Source organism: Condylura cristata, unplaced genomic scaffold (genome assembly GCF_000260355.1).
Source record: "Condylura cristata isolate star-nosed mole 26May11 unplaced genomic scaffold, ConCri1.0 scaffold00011, whole genome shotgun sequence".
Classification (NCBI taxonomy): domain Eukaryota; kingdom Metazoa; phylum Chordata; class Mammalia; order Eulipotyphla; family Talpidae; genus Condylura; species Condylura cristata.
Window position 1 is genome coordinate 2,804,821 of NW_004567112.1, and position 22,037 is coordinate 2,826,857.

General features: G+C 63.2%; 1 protein-coding gene across 3 annotated transcripts in view; it reads right to left on the reverse strand.

Moving 5' to 3' along the window:
* Positions 1–22,037, reverse strand: part of LHPP (phospholysine phosphohistidine inorganic pyrophosphate phosphatase) — a 67,792-nt gene that overhangs the window by 31,334 nt on the left and 14,421 nt on the right. Inside the window, exons 3-6 of one of the 3 annotated variants that reach the window (XM_004680372.2) lie at positions 21,720–21,873; positions 18,506–18,569; positions 17,730–17,822; positions 11,132–11,223 (exon numbers count right to left, since the gene is read on the reverse strand). In XM_004680372.2, coding sequence (XP_004680429.1) covers positions 11,132–11,223; positions 17,730–17,822; positions 18,506–18,569; positions 21,720–21,873 — 403 coding nt within the window. Of the gene's footprint in view, positions 1–11,131; positions 11,224–15,026; positions 15,635–17,729; positions 17,823–18,505; positions 18,570–21,719; positions 21,874–22,037 lie in introns of those variants that run through there. The other 2 variants (XM_012723412.1, XM_004680373.2) reach the window with 2 other exon arrangements.

Here is a 22,037-nt window from a genome sequence, read left to right on the forward strand (position 1 = left end):
AGACAGCATCTCTTGATGGAGCCGTGGGCCCGAGGGCCGGTCTGGGCCGAGGCGGCGGCTGGGGCCTGGGCCCGGGCAAGGAAGCGGAGAGGCGGCCGTGCCAACCTCCTTCAGGGAGCCCCGCCGCACCCCCCCTGATTGCACAACCTCCCGGGGCCAGGCATGCTTGCCACCCACTCCCGGCAGCCGGCTCCTGCCACCCTGACCTCTTTTCGGCCACACGGGCAGAGTCCTGACACCCCCGACGTCTCCCCCGTGGCACCCCCGAGCACCCGCCCCCAGGATTCTAGAGGGCAGGCAGCGAAACTGAATCTGGGGGCGCTGCGCGGCGTGTGAGTCAGGCGTGCTGGCTACCCGGTTCCTCTCCGGGGCCCACAGGGGTGCTCCTGGCGTGGGCGGGGCTCGGACTCCTCCTTCCGCGGCCGAGAAAACTGCAGGGTGCAGGCTGCCGCGGAGCACGGACGGGCTCGCTCCCAGCCGCGGCTCATTCTGAGGACACGGCGATGTCCGGGCACCTGGCCCCAAGGCCGGTCACGCGCCTCAGCGGCGAAGGGGCCACCCACAGCTTCCCACGCTGCTCACGGGCTGGCGTCCAAGCCAGCCCGCGCGGGTCCCCAGCGGGGCCCTTCCGCAGTGCGGCCGCTCTCGGCCCACCAGCCGCCCGCCGGGTGCCTCCCACGCGTCCTGGAGTCCCCGGCGGGTCGGGGGTCTCTCGGGCCTGCGGAGAGGAGCCGGGCCGCCAGGGAGCGCCGGTGAGCTTCCCAGGGCTGGAGGCCAGAGGCAGGCCAGGAGTCACTGTAAACCCTTCCAGGTGGAAACACTTCCTCCGCACTGGAGGGCTCCAAACTGCTTAACCCTTCTCCCTCCGTGACTCCAGCCAGAACAGAGCCGGGAGCGGCGTCCACCAGCAGCCTCACGGGCCACGGGGCCTCCGGCACAACGCTCTGGAACGAACCAAAGCACAGGCCCCAGCCCATTCGCGGAGGCCGGCCCTCTGCACAGGCGGGGCCGGGGTGGGGGGCGGGGGGGCCTCAGCACCCAGGCTTGTCCCCCTCAGCCTCGGTAACTGTGCGAGGGGATTCTGGAGAAGACAAATGCTCCCCAGACCTTCCGACTCGCCTGAACCAGTGCCCACAAGAGCCGCAGGCTGAGTCGGGGCGGGCGTCCGAGAATCCCCTCAGCCCGCCTTGAGGCAGCCCCTCCTCCGCCCCAGAGTCCACACACTTGAAACCCACCAGGGGCAGTGGGGACACCGCGGGCTGAGGGGCAGGGGCGCCCACAGGGAGCACACCCGGGGGCCCCGGCTGCCTCTCGCCAGCTCTGAGGCCCAGGCGACTAGGTGACCTGTCTGGAATAACTGCAGTAGGCGCCCACGGGGGCCGAGCGGAGAGCCGCTAAGGAGCAGCCTCGGGGACAATTCTGCTCCCCGGCTCCATGGCTCCATCGGGGGCGGCCGCTGAGCCACGAGAAGGCAGTGAGCGGCCCGCAGGCCCACGGCGGGCGAGGGCTCACGCCTGGGCCACAGGACCAGAGTCTGCGCGCCTGGCCACGCGGCTCTGAGGGCGAGGGCACGTGAGGGAGGCCCAGGTGGGGGACAGTCCCTGCGGCCGGGATGAGAACCACGGGCCTGAACCGGTCGGGGAGCGAGAGGGCGACCCCACGGCGAGACCACTGTGTCCTCCGCGGAGCGAGTGGGGGGGACGACGTGGCCACCGTCCAGCCCCTTGCACACTCCGGCAGCAGCGTGGGAGATGGTCAGCGGGGCCGACAGATGGTCAGCAGGCCCGGGGCGCCTTCCTTCCTTGTGGGAGAGGCGTGTGACCGGGAAGGGGAGGGCAGATCCGCGTGAGTAAGGCGGGCTCGGGGGCAGTGGGAGGGCGGGCGGCGGGGGCCCTGGCGGCCCGGCCACACTCTGGGGGACGGAGCGAAAGAGTGAAGGGACAGAGGATCCCAGAGCCAGGCTGCTCCTGGCTGGAGAAGGAAGGAAGGAATCTGCAAAGGCAGAAGGCCGGCCGAACCCTGTGGTGCTGGACTGAATCCGAGTGTTGGTGCGAACGCCATGGACATAAATAGGCAGAGACACGTAGGGAGCCGGGGTAATGACGGGTGCATGCCCGCGTGCCCCCCACCCCGGGCTCCCGGGGCTCCCGGCGCCACGCAGAGGCCGCATCAAGAAGGCTGGAGGGGCCTGCTCGAGATCCTAGACACCACTTTCCAGTAAAAGGAAGTCGGGTCCCTGGAGAAACGGCCGGCTCCAGGCCGAGGCAGTGGCAGAACGCGACGCCGGGAGTATCTGTGTGTGCCAGAGAGCAAGATGGGGCTGCAGGGACGTGGGGGGGGGGGGCGAAGGGCCAGTCTGAGGGCTGCCGCTGGCCGCCGGGGGCCCTCTGAGCATCAAACTGGACAGTATTCGTACCGGATTATAACCTGACCAACTAACAGCAGTCCCTGAGTGCAGCAGGCACAAAGAAAGTGTAACAGGGGGGTCCCTAGGAAAAAGGGAAGTTCCAGGTTCCCTGCCCCATCCAGAAGGAGGGTGGAGCTGAGCAGAGAAAAAGGAGAGAAGAGAAGAGAAGGAAGCAGGATGGAGCAGGAGGAGACCTGAGGAAGCCACAGGGAGCAGCGAGCATGTGATGGAGAAACTGGACTTGTTTCCCGGCCCTGGACTGGTGAAGGCAGATGTGGGCGAGAGACCCGTGGGGAGGTGACTATGGCTGTGTTTATATGGATTTTGATGTTGCTCTTTTCCTCCCAGATTTGTCTGGCCATGTCTGACCTTTTCCATGGGTCCCGGCCAGAAGGTGCTTTAGTCTAGTGGCCGCTTTCAGGTCTTGCTCTGGGCCAGTCCCTTCTGGGTGGACTTTTGCCCACGAGGGGACGGGTAACGTCAGGCGTTTGATTTAGAAGTTCTATTCTTTGTGTTCCGTATTGTATATTTACTGTATTAAAGTCCCTTTTCATTAAAGTTTTATGTTTTGTCTTGTTGCGGCGGATGGCAGAACCCACTTAGAGCAGGCAGGTTTGGGGCTTCAGGGGTGCCCCCTCCTCCTATCCTGGAACAGATTTGCTGCCCTATAACAAAAGAAGGGCAGCGGGGGAAGAATCTTCTTTCGAACAGTCCCCACAACAAGGGTGAGCGTGGCTGGGGGCCACCCAGCGGGCGTCACAGAAATGCCTGACGCGACGGCCAGCCAGAATGGCCGCTGTCGTTAAAAAGTCCGGAGTCCTAGAGCGTATTTGAAAGTTGCCAAGAGAAAACCTGAAATTGTCTCATCAGAAAAAATATTGACTTGGTGTGATGATATGGAGAGTGTTTGTGCTCGTGGGGTGACCTTATCACACTAGCATCACTATGTTGTACCCCCAAAATTACTATAATGTGTCACACCTCGGTTTTTGAAAAGTTGATGTTAAAACTAGAGGATGAGAACGTACGCTGGGGAGGGGGGCTTCTCGGGGCCTTGAAGGGTCTCCCCACAAGCAGTTACCAGTCACAAAGGGGGAAACCCAGAGCTCCGCATGACTTTGGGGGAGTCACCATCTTAACCAAACACCCAAAGCCTCCCGCAGCCTCCGGCGAGGCACTCGCCCCCAGTGAGCCACCAGGCCCGCTACCTGGGCAGCATGGCGAAAGGGAGGCCGGGAAGTGCCCCGGCCAGGCAGCGGGCCCAGGACAGAGCCCGGCCAGGCAGGTGGGGCCGCGGGTGAGCCTGGGGCCTGGCTGGGAGACGGCCCGAGGATTTTTACTCTGGAAATCGCAGCACTGGCTTGGAAATAAGGCTGTGGGCAATCCAGGGTGTGACAGCAAGGGTCAGGGCCGGCCAGCATGCCCGCCCACCGTGCAGGCCGACCCTTCACCCTGAGGCAGCCTCCGCCACTGGCCTCCCCACAAGGAGCCGGGGCCCCCGGGGCCCTTCGGGGGAGGCCTGGGAATTCCAGCATCAGGGAAGGCCCCAGAGGCAGCGAGACCCACAGCTGAGGAAGGGGTGGCAGGCAGGAGTGGGCACGGCGCCAGTAAAGGGCTGAGGGCCGGGCACGGAGGGCAGCGCAGAGGGGCACGGGCCCCTCCCGGCCCGCGGAACGTTGCAGGCCGCGCCAAGCACACTCGGTTCCCAGCTCCTCTCCGCTGAGAAGGTGCCAGCTGGAAAGGGAAGAAAGGCCGCAGCGAGGTGACGTGGGCCCCACCTGCTTTAAATCCTGGGCTCCCCGCTGCCAGGAGACCCTCCGCAGTTGGCAGGGGCCTCGGCCCGACACCGCGTGTGCCCCAGGCCTGTCTGACTGTGCCCAGGAGGGCGGTGGGTGCCGGTTGGGCGGGCACCGGGCAGGTCACGGCCGCTCCGGGCCTGGCTCAGAGGCAGGACCCACGGGCTGGGAGCCCGGGCTTGGCAGGGTCACGCAGCAGCTGTGGGGGACAAGGGGCGGGGGGCTGAGACTGGACGCGCCAGCAGCCGGTGTGTGCCCTGAGGCGCATGTGCAGGGCGGGGAGACGCCAGGGCTCGGGATTATGTGTGTGAACATGGGGGGGCCGCCGGGGGGGAGTCGTGCGGCGCCTGCGTGCCTTGAGGACACGCGTGTGCGTGTTTGAGAGCCCTGCCCTGGTGTGAGCCTGCATCAGCATGCGTGGGGGTGACAGCGTGTGCACGTGGGGACCTGGGTGTGAGGTGGGGGGCGGGGCGTGGGTGTGCACGGCCCAGAGCCGGGGTGAGGGGTGCGCATCCTCTCCTGACCTGGCGGCACGGCGCCCCCTGGCGGCCCCAGCAGGAAGCAGGGCCCAGAAAGGGAAAATGAAAGTGGATGAAGGGAAAGGCCGGGCAGGGCCAGGAAGGGTAGGAGGGAGGAAGCTGGGGGGGAAGGGCCGGAAAATGTGGGGTGTCCCAACCCGGGGGTCCTCAGGCAGCAGAGGGCCTTGGTGGCCGGACTGCTCTCTGATGACCCCGGGCAGCTGGGTCTGGCCGGGACCGGGCTGGGCCACCTCCCAGGAGACTCCAGGCCGCTCCCCACCCCCGGCTCAGCTGGGGCTGACTGAGGGTCCCCTGCCCACCCCCGACCTAGGCCCTGCAGCGGCTCATCCTGAGCACCGCTGACCTCACCGTCCTCGCGGCCACCCCTCCTCGGGCCGGAACGCGTGCCACTGCACAAGGAACAACTCAGAGCGGCCGCGCCACGTCCCGGAACGCAGGGCCCCGGTGCCCGCTCCCTGGCACTGCCCCATCGCAAGGCCTGCTGTTGGCGATTTCGGCTTGTGTGAGGAGGGGCCTGGCCGGGCAGCCGGGTCTGGTGGGTGGTGCTGGCGCAGGGCAGGGGGCCCCGGGCTAGTTTCGGACTTTCAACTAGGGAGGTTTTGCTACTGGGCGGCTTTTCTTTTCAAGAATCGTCCAAACTCCCAGGCACGGTGAAGGGCCCCAGTGCCCTTTAAAAGGGCAACGCTTTGGGCTGTGAGACTGGAGCCTGCATCGCAAAATATTCAGGCCACACCCAAGGGTGCAGAGGCGTGTCTCAGCGTGCAAGCAGCGGCCACCCTGGGCAGTCTGAACCCCTCGGCCCAGGCTGGGGCGCGTGGCCCCGAGGAGGCCGCAGACGGGTGCAGGTGGCGCCCGGGTGACAGGCCCGGCCAGGAAGCACTGGGCACCGTCCGGCCCTGCCTGGTGTCTGTTTCTGTGTCCCCGCCCGGAGGGGGCTGCTGACCTCCCAGGGTCTCGGTGGGGAAGCAGGACCAGCCTCCCGGTCTCCCAGGGACCCGCGGAGAAAGCGCGGGCCCCCAAGGTGCCCGTCAGTGTCAGCCGACTTAGGGCGGAACTGGGGCCTTGTGTAGCCTGGGCCTTGGGCCGCTTCAGGCCTGTCCTGGATCTGCTGGGGCTGAGCCCGCGGGTCCACCCGCCTCCATGAGGACTCACCCCTGTCCCGGCAGCCTGTTCTATTTGGGGCACTTCTGGCACCTTTCCCCCGGGCACGGTTTCCTCCCGGGTCAAGTGAGGTCCCTTCCAGCACTTTCCACAGCACGGAGACAGCCAGCAGCATCAGGAACTGAAGGCCACTGTGAAGGTCTCTCCCTGGCCATCAGAGAGGGCAGCAGGGGCCAGGCCTGGCCATCACGTCACCTGCGAGTGTAGCGCCAGAGCCCGGAGACAGCTTCCGCAGGGCCCGTGTCAGGAAGAGGCCGGCGTGGAGGCTCGGCTGGGGAGCGCACGGGCTGTGTGGCCCAGACCCGAGGCGCCACGGTGCTCCTCGCTGCTTTGCCAACATGAAATGGCCCCGGTACTCAGAGGACAGAGGCAGCACCAGCATGGGGTGGGAGGCAGACCCGCCTGTTACAGAACCCGCCAGCCCCAAGGCTGCCGGGAGGAGATTTGGGGGTGAGAGGGAGACAACACTGGATGTTGAACTCTGACCCCATGGGCATCCTGCCTGCTCCCGGGGCCACCCAAGGTTGCCTGGGGGCAACTGGGCTGTGACTGTATATTGCCCCCAAGGCTGCAGGCCCACCCCAGGCCTCCCTCCTAGAGGGTGACGGGATGAGCACAGGCCCAGCCCACTGCAGGCTTCTGGGGAGCTGAGGGAACTGGGCCGGGAGAAGTTGCTTTGTCACGCACAAAACACGCATTCAGATTTTCTTCATCACAACTATTTTGTAAATGGCAAAATTTACATGACCTATGACAACACAAAAAGGTTTTATGCTTTTAATGCAAGGAAGGGGGACAGAATGCAGATAAGTGGCGGCCTGGGGCTGAGGGAGGAAGGGCTGGAGATGAAGGCCACGTGTGGGGCTGCCCTCGCAGTGACCGGGTGCGTGGCCCTGACCGTGGCCACGGCTGCCTGTCTCTAGAGATTCAAAGACCACTGAATTGTACAGTCTGCAGATTACTCTCAAAAAAGCTGTTACCAAAAAGGACAAAAAAGAAAGCACAGAGGCCCACACCTGGGTGTGCCCACTGCCCCGGAGATCTCCAGGCACTCAGGGTGCCACACACACCCCGAAGCCACACCACCGTCACCTGCAGGACCCGCTGGCTGCCGCTAGCGGGCCCACTGACCCGACCTGCAGCCCACTTCCCGGGAGTCTGCTCCCATGCCCTCCCCCCACTAGACAGCCAGCCCTGGGTGGGGAGAGCCCAGAGCCCCAAGCTCAGCACCGAACCCCTCCTTCCTGCCAGGGTGGATTTAGGGTGCAGCGGGGGAGCTGGCCCTGGGCAAGACTGCAGCCCTGCCCTGTCCACTGATGTCCCTCAAATGCCACCAAGCACTAAAAGAAAAATCCATTTCCGAGAGCCCAGCACCTCTTTCACAGGAGAAACGTGGAAGTGGGTGGCCCCCAGGCGAAGGCGACGCCTGGGCAGCTGACTTTCAGGGTGTGGCTGAGCCCAGTCCCCGCCAGAGGCTCTGCAGGCACCAGCCCCGCGCGGGGCATCAGGCCCAGGGAGCTGACCCCGCGACGCGACAGGACAGGCCGCCGGTCCGGCCGCGCTGGGCTCACAGCGTCTCCCGGCCCGGACTAAGCAGCCCGTAGGGGCCTCAGAAAGCGGCTTAGCGACGGCCGCTGCGGGACCAGCGGGCGCAGAGACGCCGCAGCACGCTAGGGAGCGGGGTGTCCAGGGCATGCAGACCGTGGCCAGGAGTGAGGGGCCGCTGCGGGGACGGCGCACGTGAAAGGGTCGGGGGTGAAGAGGCCCAGAGGGACCGTCAGCGGCGGCCCTGGTGTCCCTCCGGCAATGGACAGGCCGTTGCCTAAATTAGCCAGAAAGGGGGCAGCCCGGTCCCGGCCCCAGTCTCCAGGGAACACGAAGCAGCCCTGGGCGCTGGGACCGCCAGGATGCTGCCAGCTGTAGGTACCGGCTTCTGCTGGGTATTCTCCGTGCTGCCGCAGCCCTGGGGCCTGGCTCCCTGGGGGCCCACAGGTGCCGAGTGCCTGCTGGGATCTGTAGGGGCCAACGCCTTGCAGGACCTTCGGGTGCCGACTCCCTGCTGGGCTTTGAGGGACGCTGGGACTGGGGCTGTGGGGTCTGCAGAAGCTGACAAGGGCCATGCGTTTCAGTGGGAAAACACAGCCGGGCCCCTGGTGACGGCCTTGGCCAGGGCTCTGGCGGGTCTCAGCAGAAAGGCCCCTGGCAGGGCGCTGGTACCTCTGGACGTCAGGGCCGCGCTGGTCTCACGGGACCTGTCACTAACAGGAACAAGGCCCCTCTTCAAGTCAGGGGCCGGTGCTTGGGAATTGTCTGGAGGAGCCAGGAGCGGAGGCCTCCGACCTCAGGCTGGAAGGTTTCGCCAGCGGGCCCAATGTGCCAGGAACAGGCAGGTGGTGAGAACACCCTAAAGGCCTTTACCTGCCAGCCAGGTGAGGCCTCACCCAGGTGGGGCTGGACAGCACACCTGAAGAGAAAGCTTTGTTCGCTCAGTCCATGGCCCAGGCCGCCCCACACGGGCGTGCTTGCAAGCTGCCCCGGGAGCCTCGCCCGCGCCAGGCGTGGGCTGGCCTAGGGGCCCTGTGCCTTCCTGCCGGGAAGGAGCCTTCCCGAGGCCAGGCCCTGCAAGGCTTCCTTCCCGATCTCTAGGACCGGCCGTGACTCCGCCTGACTGACACTTCACCTTCTCTCACCCTAAAAGCAGAAAGGGTGGAGAGGAATGAACACATCGAGGGCGACTGAGAGATCTCTGCCAGGGGCGAGTCTAAAACCCACACTCCCCAGCAGTGCTAAACACAACCTCGCCGCATGCCACCGGGGTGCGCCCAACCTGGAGGGGGTGTCCTGCCTGCCTCAGCCTCGCTCCCTTTCTGCAGGCTTGGGAGTGCCCACCCCAGGGCACTCGGCTCAGCCCCATCTCCAGCCCTCGGCCTTCGGTCCGGAGGAAGCCCCGTGGCTCGCTCAGGCCCTGGCTCGCTGCCACCTGCGCCTGTGGCCAGGCCACACCACGCCCCTCCCCGCCCCACCCCCCGTTCAGTCAAGCCAGGCAGCCAACAGAAGGCTCACAGGCCTGCCCTGAGCCGGCCGACCAGGCCAGTGGCCCTGGGCCTCACTCAGGGCCTGGGAGGAGAAACCAGCACAGCAGTAAGACACGCCCAGCAGACATGGGTGGTGCTGAGCTTCCATCCTGGGGCTGCCCACTCACAGAGGTGGCCAGAGGGGTGGAGGATTCTGGGCTCTGGGCAAAACCCTGGAAGGAGGTGCTGGCTACTCCCAGAAAGCACGGGAAAGGAGGCCGGGCCCCGCCCCAGGCGCTCGCCGACTTCCCAGGCTGTTCTCTGACCCAGGGCCAGCCCCGCATCTGCAGAGCACACCACGCTGGCCCATGGGCCTCTGTGGATTTCCGGCCACATGGGGACCACAGAGCCCACAAGGCATCTGGCTGTCCAGCAGGATGCGGTCTGTGTGCCGAGAGTGCCCTCTGCAGGGAGAAGGGGGCAGTGCAGGGGCCTGCTGTCCAACAGGGGCTGTGTGAGGAAGGATGTTGCCGCAGAGGCAAGCTAGAACTCTCCAGGAGCGACACAGACACGCGTTAAAATAAACAGCAGAAATGAACATGCCAGCACCTCACTAGCATAAAAAACACAAGTTCTCATTCCCATCCCTGTCCTCCCACTCTGAAGCCTGGAAAGCAACAGGCCACGCTTCGCCACGCTGTGATGACCACAGTGCTGAGGTGGACAGTGAGGCTCCAGAGACGGGCCAGCGGCAGAGAGCGGCCGCCATCTGATCTCCCAGCACAGAGCCGGCCTCCGCCTGGGGACTCATCAGCCGCCCAACCTTCTCCCCCACTGCAAGGTAGCACGCGACTCAGGGCTTACAACGAACACGTCAAAGGGTCTGAACATCCAGACACTGTCGAGGAGAGACATGCTGAGCCCCGTCTTCTCTAGAGGCCGGGCAGGGGCCGTGCCTGGAAGCAACTCAGTTGCTACTGAACCTGTGTGCCGGGTACTAACAGCACCTGCCACACACAGCTTCTCCTCAGGTATCTAAAATTCTGAAGAATGGTCATAGAAAGAAACCACAAAACTTTGTTCAAGAAAAAAAAGAAGCTAGGAAATAGCATCATCTCATTTTTGAAAGAGGAAAAGCTAAAATGTTAGCCCGTGTCATTCAGAGACAGTGGTCCATCGGCCACCCGTCAGTGGGATTCATCTGTCCCAAACTTGGGGACTCTGGAGAGTGCAGCCCTGGTGGCTTCCGGCGGGGCACACCTGTGTGTTCCTGAGCTGCTGATGGTGCGTGCAAACCTTCTCAGAGACCCAGGCACTGAGACGCTCACGTGGGCCTCTCAGCATGTCCCCGGCTTACGGGACGCAGCTGGACTAGCAAGAAGACCCTAGCTGAGGCTGTATCTGATGGGGTGAGATGTCTTCTCCCCCAAGAAGCCAGAAGAAGCGCTGTGCAAAATAATTTTGTTCCCACTCATGGACATAACACCCCCCTGCGAGGACGCCACGGGTAACCATGCTTTTTAACCAAGTCTCTTCAACACCAGCACTGCACCCTCTCTGAATGGGCACCATCGAAAGGTCTAGAATAAGGCAAGACAGCACTCTGTTGCCTAAGTCGCTCCCACAGCAGCACCAGCCAGACCTGATCACCACGGGGCACATCCAGACCCGCAAGTGCTGGACGCCCAGCGGGTGCCCAGCAGCGACCCGCCTGGCGGCCAGCAGAGCAGCCCAAGCCCCTCTGGGGACGGGGTTTGGTCCCCAAGCGCGCAGACCCACCCTTGGGCAGGATCGGCCTCCCTGGGTTCTCTGTCCCCTAGAGGCCGCGGCGAAAAGCACCAGAAGCATGACCGAAGGGCCGAATGTCCGCGGACTGCGGTCACCGCCAGGCAACCGAGGCTCACTGCACAGACCACAGGACAAGCCGGAACTCGGCCCCGCTCACCTCGGGGCTGCCCTGCACCGGCCAACGGGCTCTGCACGAGGCCTGCCCACACCCAGCCCCAAGGCTCGGCCCTGCACCCCGCTGCCTTCTCTTCCACTGTCTGTGACAAAGGCCGGCGACTTCACCCTCAGGGAGCAGGGACATCAAAGTCAGCCAACGTCCACTAGCCCTCTTGGAGAGAACACTCCCCTTGTTCTGAGGCGCAAAATGAAGGCGCCACCGCCCGGGATCCAGAGCCGGGCAGCGGGGGCCCGGCCGCGGCCGCTCACCTGAACTTCCCGGTCCGCACCTGCAGGGCTCGCATCCCGCACTGCTGCGCTCCGCCCACGTCGCCCACGATGTCGTCTCCGATCATCACGGCCTGTCGCGAAGGGAACGCACCGTTGGGGCAGGAGAGCCGCACTGGGCCGCCCCCTGGCACCGCAAACTGCTTGGTTTCCCGCTTAAAGCGCACATCCACGCTTACCAGGGCAGCCCCGCGCGGGCCTGCCTCCCGCTGCCCCCAGGGTGAGGGGCCCGGGGCCACCCGAACTCGCCCGGCAGCAGGCGTCCAGGTGGCGTGGCCACGGGGCGGCGGGCGGCCCCCTCGCACGGGACCGCGCCGAGCCCGCCCTCGGCGACAGGCCCTGCAGGCAGGCTGCGCTGCCCACCCCGGCCACGCAGACCCAGCAAGCCTGGCTGGCCCGCCGTTTACACGATTCTGCCTTCAGAAAGGGGGGTGCTTCCTGCAGGAAATGAAGTCATATGCGGACAAAGGTGCACGCTCACAACACACACACGCACACAGACTAGCACGCTCAGGCGGGCATGCGAGCCCACATTCAAATTCAAGAGTTGAAGCAACTTCAGGAACAACAGCAGTGCCGGAGGCCAGTACCCAGGCAGGGGAAAGGCCGGAATTGGTTTTTCTAGGATGAATGGGGGGGCTTCCTGCCCGGTGCAAGCGGGTTTCACGTTTGCGGCCATCCAGCGACCGTGTGCAAATCACAATCACCAAAGACCAGGCTGGTGGCAACAAGCTGAGGCAGGACACCGCGGCGCTCGACGCACGCACAGGTGACCCCAGAGGGGCCTATAAACCGGGCTCAGCCGGGCTGCTCGCGGCCCCCCACCTGGAGAAGTGGGTGCTGGGTGGGCGCGGGCCCCAGGACCCGGCCCGTGCCAGGACCCCCTACTTGGCCCTGCTCGGGGGCAGCAGGTCGGCCTCGAAACCCTCGGTCAGGGCTCCCGCGGAGGGCCTCGACGGCTGTGCCGGAGGGCCCAGGGGCCGTCTTCGGGGGAGACAGAGTTTTGCTTGCACACACGGGGGTGCACCCACAACCCTGCACACGCACAGACGCAGGCACACCCCCAGCAGTGGCTGGGGGGCAGCAGGGGAGTCCGGCCCGGGGGCGCCTCCGACCCCTCCGAGCGCCCTTGCGCTCCTGCCCACTGAACCCCGGCCTGAGCCTGGCGGAGCCGCGAGGCCTCGAGAGGGCGGAGAGGATCTGCGGCGGCTGCCCGGAGCAGCGATGCCTGTCTGGCCAGCTTGTGGGCTCCGCATACCAAAATGCACTTGGGCCCCTGGGGATTGCACAGATTTACTATCGGTGAAGGGCAATAATCACGCAAGGAGGAGCAATTATTGCCAAATCATTTAGGATTTAAAAAATCATTGGCAAGAAGATCGAGGCCAAGAGGTCCGCTGTCAGGGGAAATAAGGAAACCCCACCTGTCAGACCTAGTCTCACTTCCCTTCTGACTGCAATATGGTAAAGTGACCCTGGAGACGTGGAGGGGCTCCCCCCAGCACAGGGGCTGGGGGGCTGGGGGCACCGCCACCCTCTGGGCAGACTTTCTGGTTTGGAGGCAAAATGCAGACTCACTCATCCGTCATGAACATTCTTCTGCCTGCCGGACGCATCCTAGGTGCCAGGGGGAGAACCTAACAGGCAGAAATGTCCGGGAGCGCAAGCTTCCAGGGTCAGAGGGCTTTCCCAGAAGAGCCCAGGTGGCAGGAATTTTCTAGATAATCCGGGACCCGGCCAGCAGCACAGGGGCAGCGGGCTCAGCCCCTGGTGCGGGCCTCGAGGTACCTCACAGGTGGGGAGACCTGCAGGTAACGTCCAACACGGGGATAGCCCACACCTTCAGCCTGCAGGCGCAGCGGGACCCAGGCCCCCAGAAAACCGGAGATGGCTCACGAATAAGTGACTTCCCCGAGGGCTGGCAGCCCAGCTGTGTAGCAGGCCGCCTCATCTAGGTGTGTCTCACTCATCCTCTGGTGTCTGAACAACAAAGGCATCGTTCATCCCCATCACTAAGCGATGCCTGGTTGTGTTTTATAAAGAGAAACAAGGGACATGAGCGGCTGCACACAGCCGGTCGGGGGGTGAGCTGGCGCTCTTCCCGCAGTACAGTGAGAGACAGGCTCCCGCTGACGGGCAGTGAGCGGCCGCCAGGAGGGCCGAGTCGACGTGCACAGGACGAGGACTTCGCGGGCGCTGCCAGGGTTACCCACAGGCGGGGAGCTACCCACATGCCCAACCACAGGGCAAGGCTCGTGAACACGACGCACGTCCGTGTGAGAACACTACAGAGCCATGAGAACGACTGGGCAAAAGTGTTTAAATGAGCACGAAGGAAATTGTTTCCAAGAGAATATTAATGGAGAAAGTCATTAGAAATAGAAACTCTAATACTTTTCAAAATAGAAAGTGATAATGTGCTGACAATGTACTGCTAAACACGCTACCATGGGGCTCCCACCTGGCGCAGGGGCTGTCTCAGCACTATGAAGCTCTCACCAGCCACGGCGGCCTGAGTTCGACCCCCAACCAGGGAGTGACCCACATGGCCAGCAGACCTCTCCTGACCCGCCCACTGCTGCCCTAGGCAGTGTGCCTCGTCAGTCCGCCTGTTCTGCTCCCCGCTCTGTCTCTGGTGAACCCTCTCACCACCCCTACACCTCTGGCATGAACCCCAGTTCTGTATGCATAAATAATCTTAAAAAAAATAAAAAATAATTAACTAACTAAATATGCCACCTCAAACTTTATTTTCCAAACCTAAAAATTCTGGCATGCTGTGGGGGCTCGACACTGGGGCACAGCAGAGACCTGGAGAGGACTGTTCCCCGTTTAGCTCCCCGTCAGCAGAGTAATTAATGTCGGACTCGGTAGTAGACTTGTCACTGACTATTCCTTTAATGCTAGGGGTGGTGGGGGGAGTCTGGTGATGCCGGGATATACCTGCAGTTTCACAAGTTGAAAAAGGGGTGCTGCTAAGCACCCTACAATGCATGGACAGGTGATGCACCATGCTCTGACCCCAATGTCAATAGATAGAGCTGGACCGCGAAGTCCTGCCCTGCCTCAAGGTGAAATGAGGTGCCCGTGACAAAGGCCTGGGGCAGGGGCCCGTGAAACAAGGTGTGGGCAGCGCCCGGGTGTGCCGTCACAGAGGGCGCTGCGGCCCGAGCCTCGGGCTTCTGCGCTGGGTCGGTGCTCCAGCTCCCGGCTCCGGAGCTCAACGCGCTGGCCACAAGCGTGCTCATTCCCGTTAAACCTGCACGCCACTGCCGGGCCATCTCAGGATTCCAGAAAGTGCTCGAACAGTCTTGTCATCAGTCTTCAGCATGAAGCTATAAAACCGCCCACCGGTGCAGAAGGCCACCCCATGAGAATTAGGTATTTCTAGAAGGAACGTTTAAGGCGTGTTATTCTTTGCCTTATTACTGGTCCCAGAAAGGGCTCGGCTGCTCTAAGAGGCTTGAATTTCCCGTCCATTAGAGAAATGCCAGCAACGCGTTATTTCTAGGCTATTGAAGGAAGGTTAAAATGAAATTGGATTTGGGGAGCCCCATCCATTCTGAGCGCAGGCTGAGAAGTCCTGGCAGCGAGAAGCCAACCCTGGTCTGGGCAGAGGCGGTTATCAAGGGAAATGACTGGTGATAACTTTATTGATTAAAGCCGTCTGAAAAATTTAAGGCAGGCTACTGCCTGCCACTTCAGCAGCCAAATCGCTCCTCACAGGCATTTTTCATTAAAAATAAAGCAGCAGGAACAGAGAAGTGTTGCCTGTGCGTCCAGCTTGGCCCATCGAAACGGCCTGCTTCTGCAAGACCGCCCTGCGACCCTGGCGCCCTGCGGCCCCCACAGTAATGAACGTTTGCAAACACGGCCGTGAGGCTGATGAAGAGCCCGGCGGCCACTCAGCGGCCTGTCAGGGGCGAGAGGATGCGCAGGCGAGAGACAGAATGACAATGAGGGAGGTAAACAGGAATCTGCTCGGCCACACGGGCTGGAGCCACCAGAGAAAACAGCTCCCGCAACCCCAGGGCAGGGGGGGCCACTGGGCAGTGGCCATCGCCTCAGCAGACAGGAGGGCCAGGGGACGGCCCCCGCACCCTCAGCCCTGGCTCCTGCCGGAAGAGAAGCCCAAGTTAACCTGACCTGCAAGGCCTCTGCTCTCCCGGGTGTGGGAGGGCAGCCGCTCCTGCCAAGCGTGGAAGGTAGCGACGGCTAGTAACTGGAAAATGCCCCAAATGAAAAAACGGGAGGAAGGAGCCAGCCGAGAGGCACCGGAATGCAGCCAAGGAGGACACGGCGCTGGCCAGCCTCGGGCCTGTCTGTCCAGGCAGAGACAGCTGTTCTGCTCTGTTGGGGGTAGGGCTGCTCAAGGCATCATCCGCTGGGGTCGGGCGAAATGCTGGTGCTTGTCACTCGCGTTCACAGCGGCCAGTTCCTGCTCCACGACAGGCCACCTGGAGAATTTGTTCTCTCGGGCGCTTCCTGGTGGCGCAAAGGTTAAAGCGCAGCACTGCAGCAAGAGTCTGACCACCAGCCAGGGAGTGACCCACGGGGCCGCAGACCTCTCCTGTCCGCCCGCTGCTCCCCTCAGCCATGTGTTTGGTCAGTTGGCCTGTTCTGCTCCCCGCTCTGTCTCTGGGGAAGCCTCTCACCCCCGCACCTCTGGCCTGCACCCCGGTTCTGAAAGGCACAAATAAATAATCTTTCTTTTTTTTAAAGAAGTCTTCTCTCTTAAAGCTCATTCTGAGAGTAGGATATGCACACTGCTTGTATTCAAAGGCGGAGAGAGAAGCTATACGCGACACACACGGCTGTCGGCCAGGACCGGAGGGCAGAGGCAGCACAGAGCCAGACCTCCTCAGAGGCAGCCAGACCTCCTCAGAGGCAGCCAGACCTCCTCAGAGGCAGCCAGACCTCCTCAGAGGCAGCCAGACCTCCTCAGAAGCAGCGCCTCTGGTGGCTTCACCCTGGCACCAGCGAAATATGATTTTGGAAATAAACCTAACGCTAAACTCCAAGTTCCCCAAACTGGACAGTACAGTCCCCAGAGCCTCCTGCCAGCGGCCTGCCTGCCCCAGAGCAGGGGTCCTGGCAGCCAGCGCCCTTCTGGCAGAAAGTCTCGGGGGGGGAGGGGGGGTGCACAGCGAACACGAGACGGAACGCTGGCGTGGGCCCGCGGTCAGCCTCCCGCCCTGTGCCGGCCAGTTCCAGGCAGCCCAGGGCGGGGGGCTCCCCCTCGGCTCCCCGCCTTGCGTCAGGCCGCTTCCCGGCTCGCGACTGTTCCTCATGACGTAAGGTGGAACTAGGGCAGAAGGGGAAATCTGCACCACGTTTGCAACCTTCTTGTAAGTCGGAAATTATTTCAAAATGAAAAGTTAAAAATAGTTTTTTAAAGTGGGGTGGTCAGGGCCTTCCTAGGGGTTAGTCCACCGTGAAGGCCCACGTGGCAGCCTGAGTGCCATCCCAGGCAGGGAGTGACCCTCGGGGCGCAGCAGGCCTCTCCTCTCTCCTCTCCCCACTGCTCCCCTCAGCAGGGTGTTTGAGCGGATCTGCCTGTTGTGCCCCCCACTGTGTCTGGTGACTCCTCTCAACCCTGCACCTCTGGCCTGTACCCCAGTTCTTCTATGCAGAAATAAAGAAAATAAAAAACCAAACCAGCCCAACCCTAGAAATCTGCCTAAAGAATTGAAGCTCTCGGGGAGGGGGGAGCCGGGGGCAGGGGGACAGTGGGCTGTCATGGAGGATGAAGGGGGCTCTGGTGGTGCGTGTGGTAACAGCTGAAGAAGTGGGAACCTGTACCCCTTAACCACACAGTGTTGGAATGCTGAAACACAATTTAAAAAAGAGAGAAATAATTCCCATCTTGAAGCTGAGAATAGTAAAAAACTAACAGGGAGTCCTGCCCCATGAGGTCAGGTGGTGAAAACCCAGGTTATTTGCTCCTGGGGTCTTGATTCGTTCAGCACACAGCCGTGCCTCCTCGCCCAGCCCCTGTGGCCCCCCGGGGTTTCCCGGGGGCCCAGAGGCTCCTGGCATCCATGAATCTAGGGCAGGAACCCTGGCTCCGTGGGGCCGGCAGCAGGGGCGTGGGATCTGCAGACATCAGCCTGGCCACGCGATGAGGCCACGCGATGCGGCCACGCGATGCGGCCACGCCCCCGGCCAGGAGCGAACAGGCCCCGGGTGGGCTTTGGGTGGACGGCAGGCCCAGTGGGGGGTCCTGACCCACCACCTCATGAACTGGGGGTGCTGTGGACGCTGAGGGTACAAGCGGGTTCCCACTCTGCTGCAGACTGCTCTCCGGGAAGCCAAGCAGTCCGCCGACGGGCCTGGCCACTGCGGGTTTCCACTCGAGTCTCACCCCTCCCCCGGCGGGCTAGGACATCGGTCGGCTGGTTTGCAGCCTTTTCCCCTTTCCGGGCACACGGGGTCACGTGGGGCGGGGTGACCCTCGGCTGTCCGGCAACTCCCCGGTCTCGGAACCCTCCAACCCACCTCTACCCCAGGCTGCCCCCGCCTGAGCCTTCGACCCTCCCAGTCCCGGACCCGACAGAGCCTCCACAAGGGGCGCCCCTACCTGGTGGGCTGCCACCCCAATCTCTTGCAGGGCAGACTTGAAGAACTCAGGAGAAGGCTTCCCCACCACTTGGGCCTCAATGCCGCAGGCATACTGGGGAGAGAGAGGGCTCACGTGGATTGGGGGCACGTGACAGTGTCGCCCCAACTGCAAGTCTCCTCTGGGGACGCCCGTGCCCCCAGGGCCCAGGAGTACAGCTAGTGGGGCCCCCCCGCCAGGCTCGCGTCTGCACGCCTGCCCCCCAGGTCCATGCCAGCCCTCAGCTTGGCCAGCGTTCCCTGCGCCATCTGTCTGTCACCAGAGCAGGTCGGCAGCAGCCAACACCGCAGTGAGGTGGGCGGCACGGGCTGAGCGCGGGCAGGTCTCGGCCTGGGCGCCACGTGGGCCCGTCAGCATGCGGACTGGGGAGCCCCACCTGGGCCTTGGAAACTGGAGCAGAGGGTCTCAGAGGAGTCCAGTCAGGACGAGGCAAGCTCGAGGCACTGCGGGTGGGCAGGAAGGGTGGTGGTGCACATGCAGCGGGGAGCCCAGGAGCAGGCCGGGCCCGGGGAGGCGTGGGAGGGACAGGAGGGCAGGGCGAAGGCCGGGCAGCAGAGGGACATCTCTCCAGAAGCCAGGGGTGCTCAGGCTGACCCCCAAAGGGAAGGGCAACTTTGGAAGAAAAAAGCCAACCCGGACCGAGCACACCAGCCACCCCCTTCTCCACAAAGGCCAGAAACATCCCTGAAGGTGCTGAGGCTGAGGAGGGCGGGTGGGGACACCGTCAGGGCAGGTACCTCGAGAGCCTTCATGTAGGCCCCGACGTCCAGCATCAGGCCAGAGGTCTCCTTGTAGTAGCGCCTAGAAAAGAACGGGAGTGGGCAGGTGAGCGGAGGCCAGCAGCCTGCCGGCCTGCATGGGCGGGGGACGCTGCCCTCCCGACGCTGAGTCCAGCGGCAGGCCACCACGGCCAGGCGGGCGGGAAGGACAGCAGCCAGCAGCTCCGTGAGGACGCCGCCAGCCCCGGGGCCCCTGTCGGTGATGGACGGGGACTCAGGCACACAGCTGCTCACACAGAGAAAACAAGTGGCCTGTGTTCTGGAAAAGGACAGCAGGTCCACCAACATGTGGTGAACCCCTAGCTGCTAATAATTAACCCCTAACTGCTGTGTGAGGAAGAAAACCCCATTAGTTCCACAGCGCCCTGCCACATCTCGCACTAGCCAGAGGTGAGAGGCGCCAGGCGGCCGGGGGCCAGCTGCTCTTGCCGGGAAAGCGCATCCTCGCCGGCTCCCTTCCTGGAGGCTCTGGGCACTCGCTGGGCCCAAGCTCCACCTCATGCCGGCCGGCCTGACCTCTCAGAACACGACATTGAAACTGCCTCCTCTCCAGCTCGAGCCCTCGCAGGGAGACTTCAGCACGAGGCCCAAGGTGGAAGGAAACGGCGAAGGTGACACACGTGGGACTGTGGCCCCAGGGAGCGGAGTGGCGGCTGCCGGGCCTGCCAGTGTCTGTCATCCAGCCCCCCCCCATCAGCGACACAGCTGCCCCAGGCCCCTAGAGACCCGGGTGCTCCAAGCCAGGCTGGTGGGAGCCCGCAAGAGGGAGGACACAGGCGGTGGCCAGGGCAGCCACGCTGTGCGCTTAAGGATGCCCAGCTGGGGGACACGGGGGTCCTCGAGAAGGAGGTAGCACAGCTGAGCCTTGAAGGGTGAGGAGCCACCGCCACGGGGGAGGAGGACAACGTGCCAGGCTGCGCGCTGTCTGGACCTCTGTGACATGCCCAGCCCCCACCTCCTTCATCCCCTCATCTGGGGGCAAACTGCACCTGCACCCTGGTGATGCTGGGGGTGGGCAGTGCCAGCCCAGACAGGCAGGGAGAGGGTTCGGGGAGGGCCCCGGCCGGCAGCGGTGGGGAGCGAACCCGCCAGCAAAGGACGTGCTCCCCCAGACCAAAGGCACAAATAAAACCACAAAGCTCCTCTGTTGTGACAGGAGCTGAGGATTCTGGGGGCCACTGGCCCGACGCCCAGTTTCAGCACCCTGGGCCGCCAGAGTGCGGTCATCAGAGTCCTAGTCCCCACAGCTCTCCTCTGAGCGACAGCAACCTGCCCGCTCGCAGTCACTGTTAGTCCCGAGGGAAGGAACGAGCCCAGCCCCAGGCTACCCTGCGTTACGCCCGGTGCAGAAGCACAGCAAGCGACGACTTCTGCAGTGCCAAAGTAGAAAGCTCGAGATTTCTTTACCACTGAGTCTGGGCTTACTCTGGTACTGGGAATTTGTCTTGGTTTCTTATTCTTTCAGGGGAATAAAGGGGCACGTGGAGGCCCTCGTTAGCTGAAACACTTTTAAAGATGGGGTACACACAGTGCCTCCCTGGTGGCGCAACGGGTTAAAGCGCAGCCCTGCGAGGCTGGCCGCAGCCGCTTCAGTGAGCGTTGGACCCCCGGCCAGGGAGTGACCCACAGGGCGCAGCAGAACTCTCCTGTCTCCCCGCTGCTCCCCTCAGCAGTGGACTTTGTCCATCTGCCTGTTCTGCTCCCCGCTCTGTCTCTGGGGAAGCCTCTCACCCCCCTGCACCCCTGGCCTGTGTCCCAGTTCTGTATGTATAAATAAATAAATCTTTAAAAAAGAGAGAGAAAGAGATGGAGGGCCCTCTCTGGTGGCGCAGCAGGTTAAAGTGCAGCACTGAGAAGCTAAAGACACTGCAGCCAGAGTTTGATCCCCGCCAGGAGCTGACCCCCAGGGCGGGGCAGACCTCTCCTGACCCGCCCGCTGCACCCCCCAGCAGTGTGCTTCAGTCAGTCGGCCTGTTCTGCTCCCAGCTCTGTCTCTGGTGAACTTTCTCACCACCCCTGCCCCTCTGGCCTGTACCCCAGCTCTGCACGCACAAATAAATACATCTTTAAGAGAGAGAGAGTGAGAGAGAGAGAGATGGAGTACATACAAAGCCCTAGGTTAATTTTTTTTAATTCAGTACAAGCCAGGTTATTCTCAAGCCACAGGAGATTTGCTAGATGCTAGATGTGCGCCGACCCGACTCCGGCAAGCAGGCCTGGGGGAATCTGCGGCTCCAGCCCCGAGCAGAAGCTGGATCCGGACGGCAGGGAAGAGCCAGGGAGCACAGTCCCGAGCTGTCATGCTTGATTCTTCCGCCCTTCCCGGTTACTCAGCGCGGCCTCCCTCCAAATAACCACCTGACCTTTCCCACAAGAGCCATTAACCTTCCATCGTCTGTCGCGTAAACAGCTTAATTTTCTGACGGCAGCATGACAGAAGAAATTACAGAGGCAATTCCCACTCTCGGTCCCAACAGATGCCAAATGTAAATCACTCCATTTCCAGGAGGACACTCTGCCCGCGCCTCCTCCCTCCTGCCTCTGGGGGACACTGGCGGGCCCTCACCTCCCTCGACTGCCGAGCGGAGAAGAAAGCAGAGCGGCCAGGGTCCTCGGCTGTCCCTCGGGCTGTGACCCCGCTCTGAGCACCGCGCCAGCCCGGCCAGGACCCCCCGGCTACAGACACCACCAGCCTCACTGGCAAAACGCACCTCGCCTCCTGCCGAGTTTGCTGCGGAATTACAGGGCTGAGCGCAAAGAAAGGCTCTGACAGTTCTTTCTTTTTCAACAGTGTCAAAAACCCCACTGGGTCTGTGACAGGAAACAGTGACGCCATCAGTAAAAGCACAGGCAGAAACGTCACAGTGTACAGACCCGGCTCGGGGGCCCGCGGCCCGGGTCTCACTGCTGAGGCGTCACCTGGCACCGCCCCTCAGTGCCTGGTGCTGCATCCTGGGCAAATGCACCCCCACCTGGGATGCTCGACACACGACGCCCCGAGAGGCCTCTGTCAGCCACGGCCTTCCCTGGCGCCTGGGGCGCAGCTCCTGAGCTGGAGACTGACCTCCACAGGAAGAAGTGAGGAGAAAAACCCGGGTGAGCCAGGGCAGGAGGGCTTCCGCTCCGCAGGCCGAGATCACAGACCGCAGAAACGCTCTCGGGGGCGACTTACCCTTTCCCCAGCGATATGAGCACGGGCTTGTCCAGCTGCATGAGCAGCTGGAAGGCTCTGTTCATGTTCTGGTAAGAGAACCCGTCTCCGGCATCTGCGATCACAACACAGTTTGGGTTGGACGTGTCGATCTGGTCGAATTCCGAGCGGATTCCTGCAAGGGCACAGAGAGGTCAAACCCCTGCCTGCAGGGCCCCTGCCGCGTGGCCCCTTCCGCGTGGTCCCTGCCCACGTGGCCCCTGCCGCGTGGCCCCTACCCGCGGGGCCCCTGCCCGCGTGGCCCCTGCCCGCGTGGCCCCTGCCGCGTGGCCCCTGCCC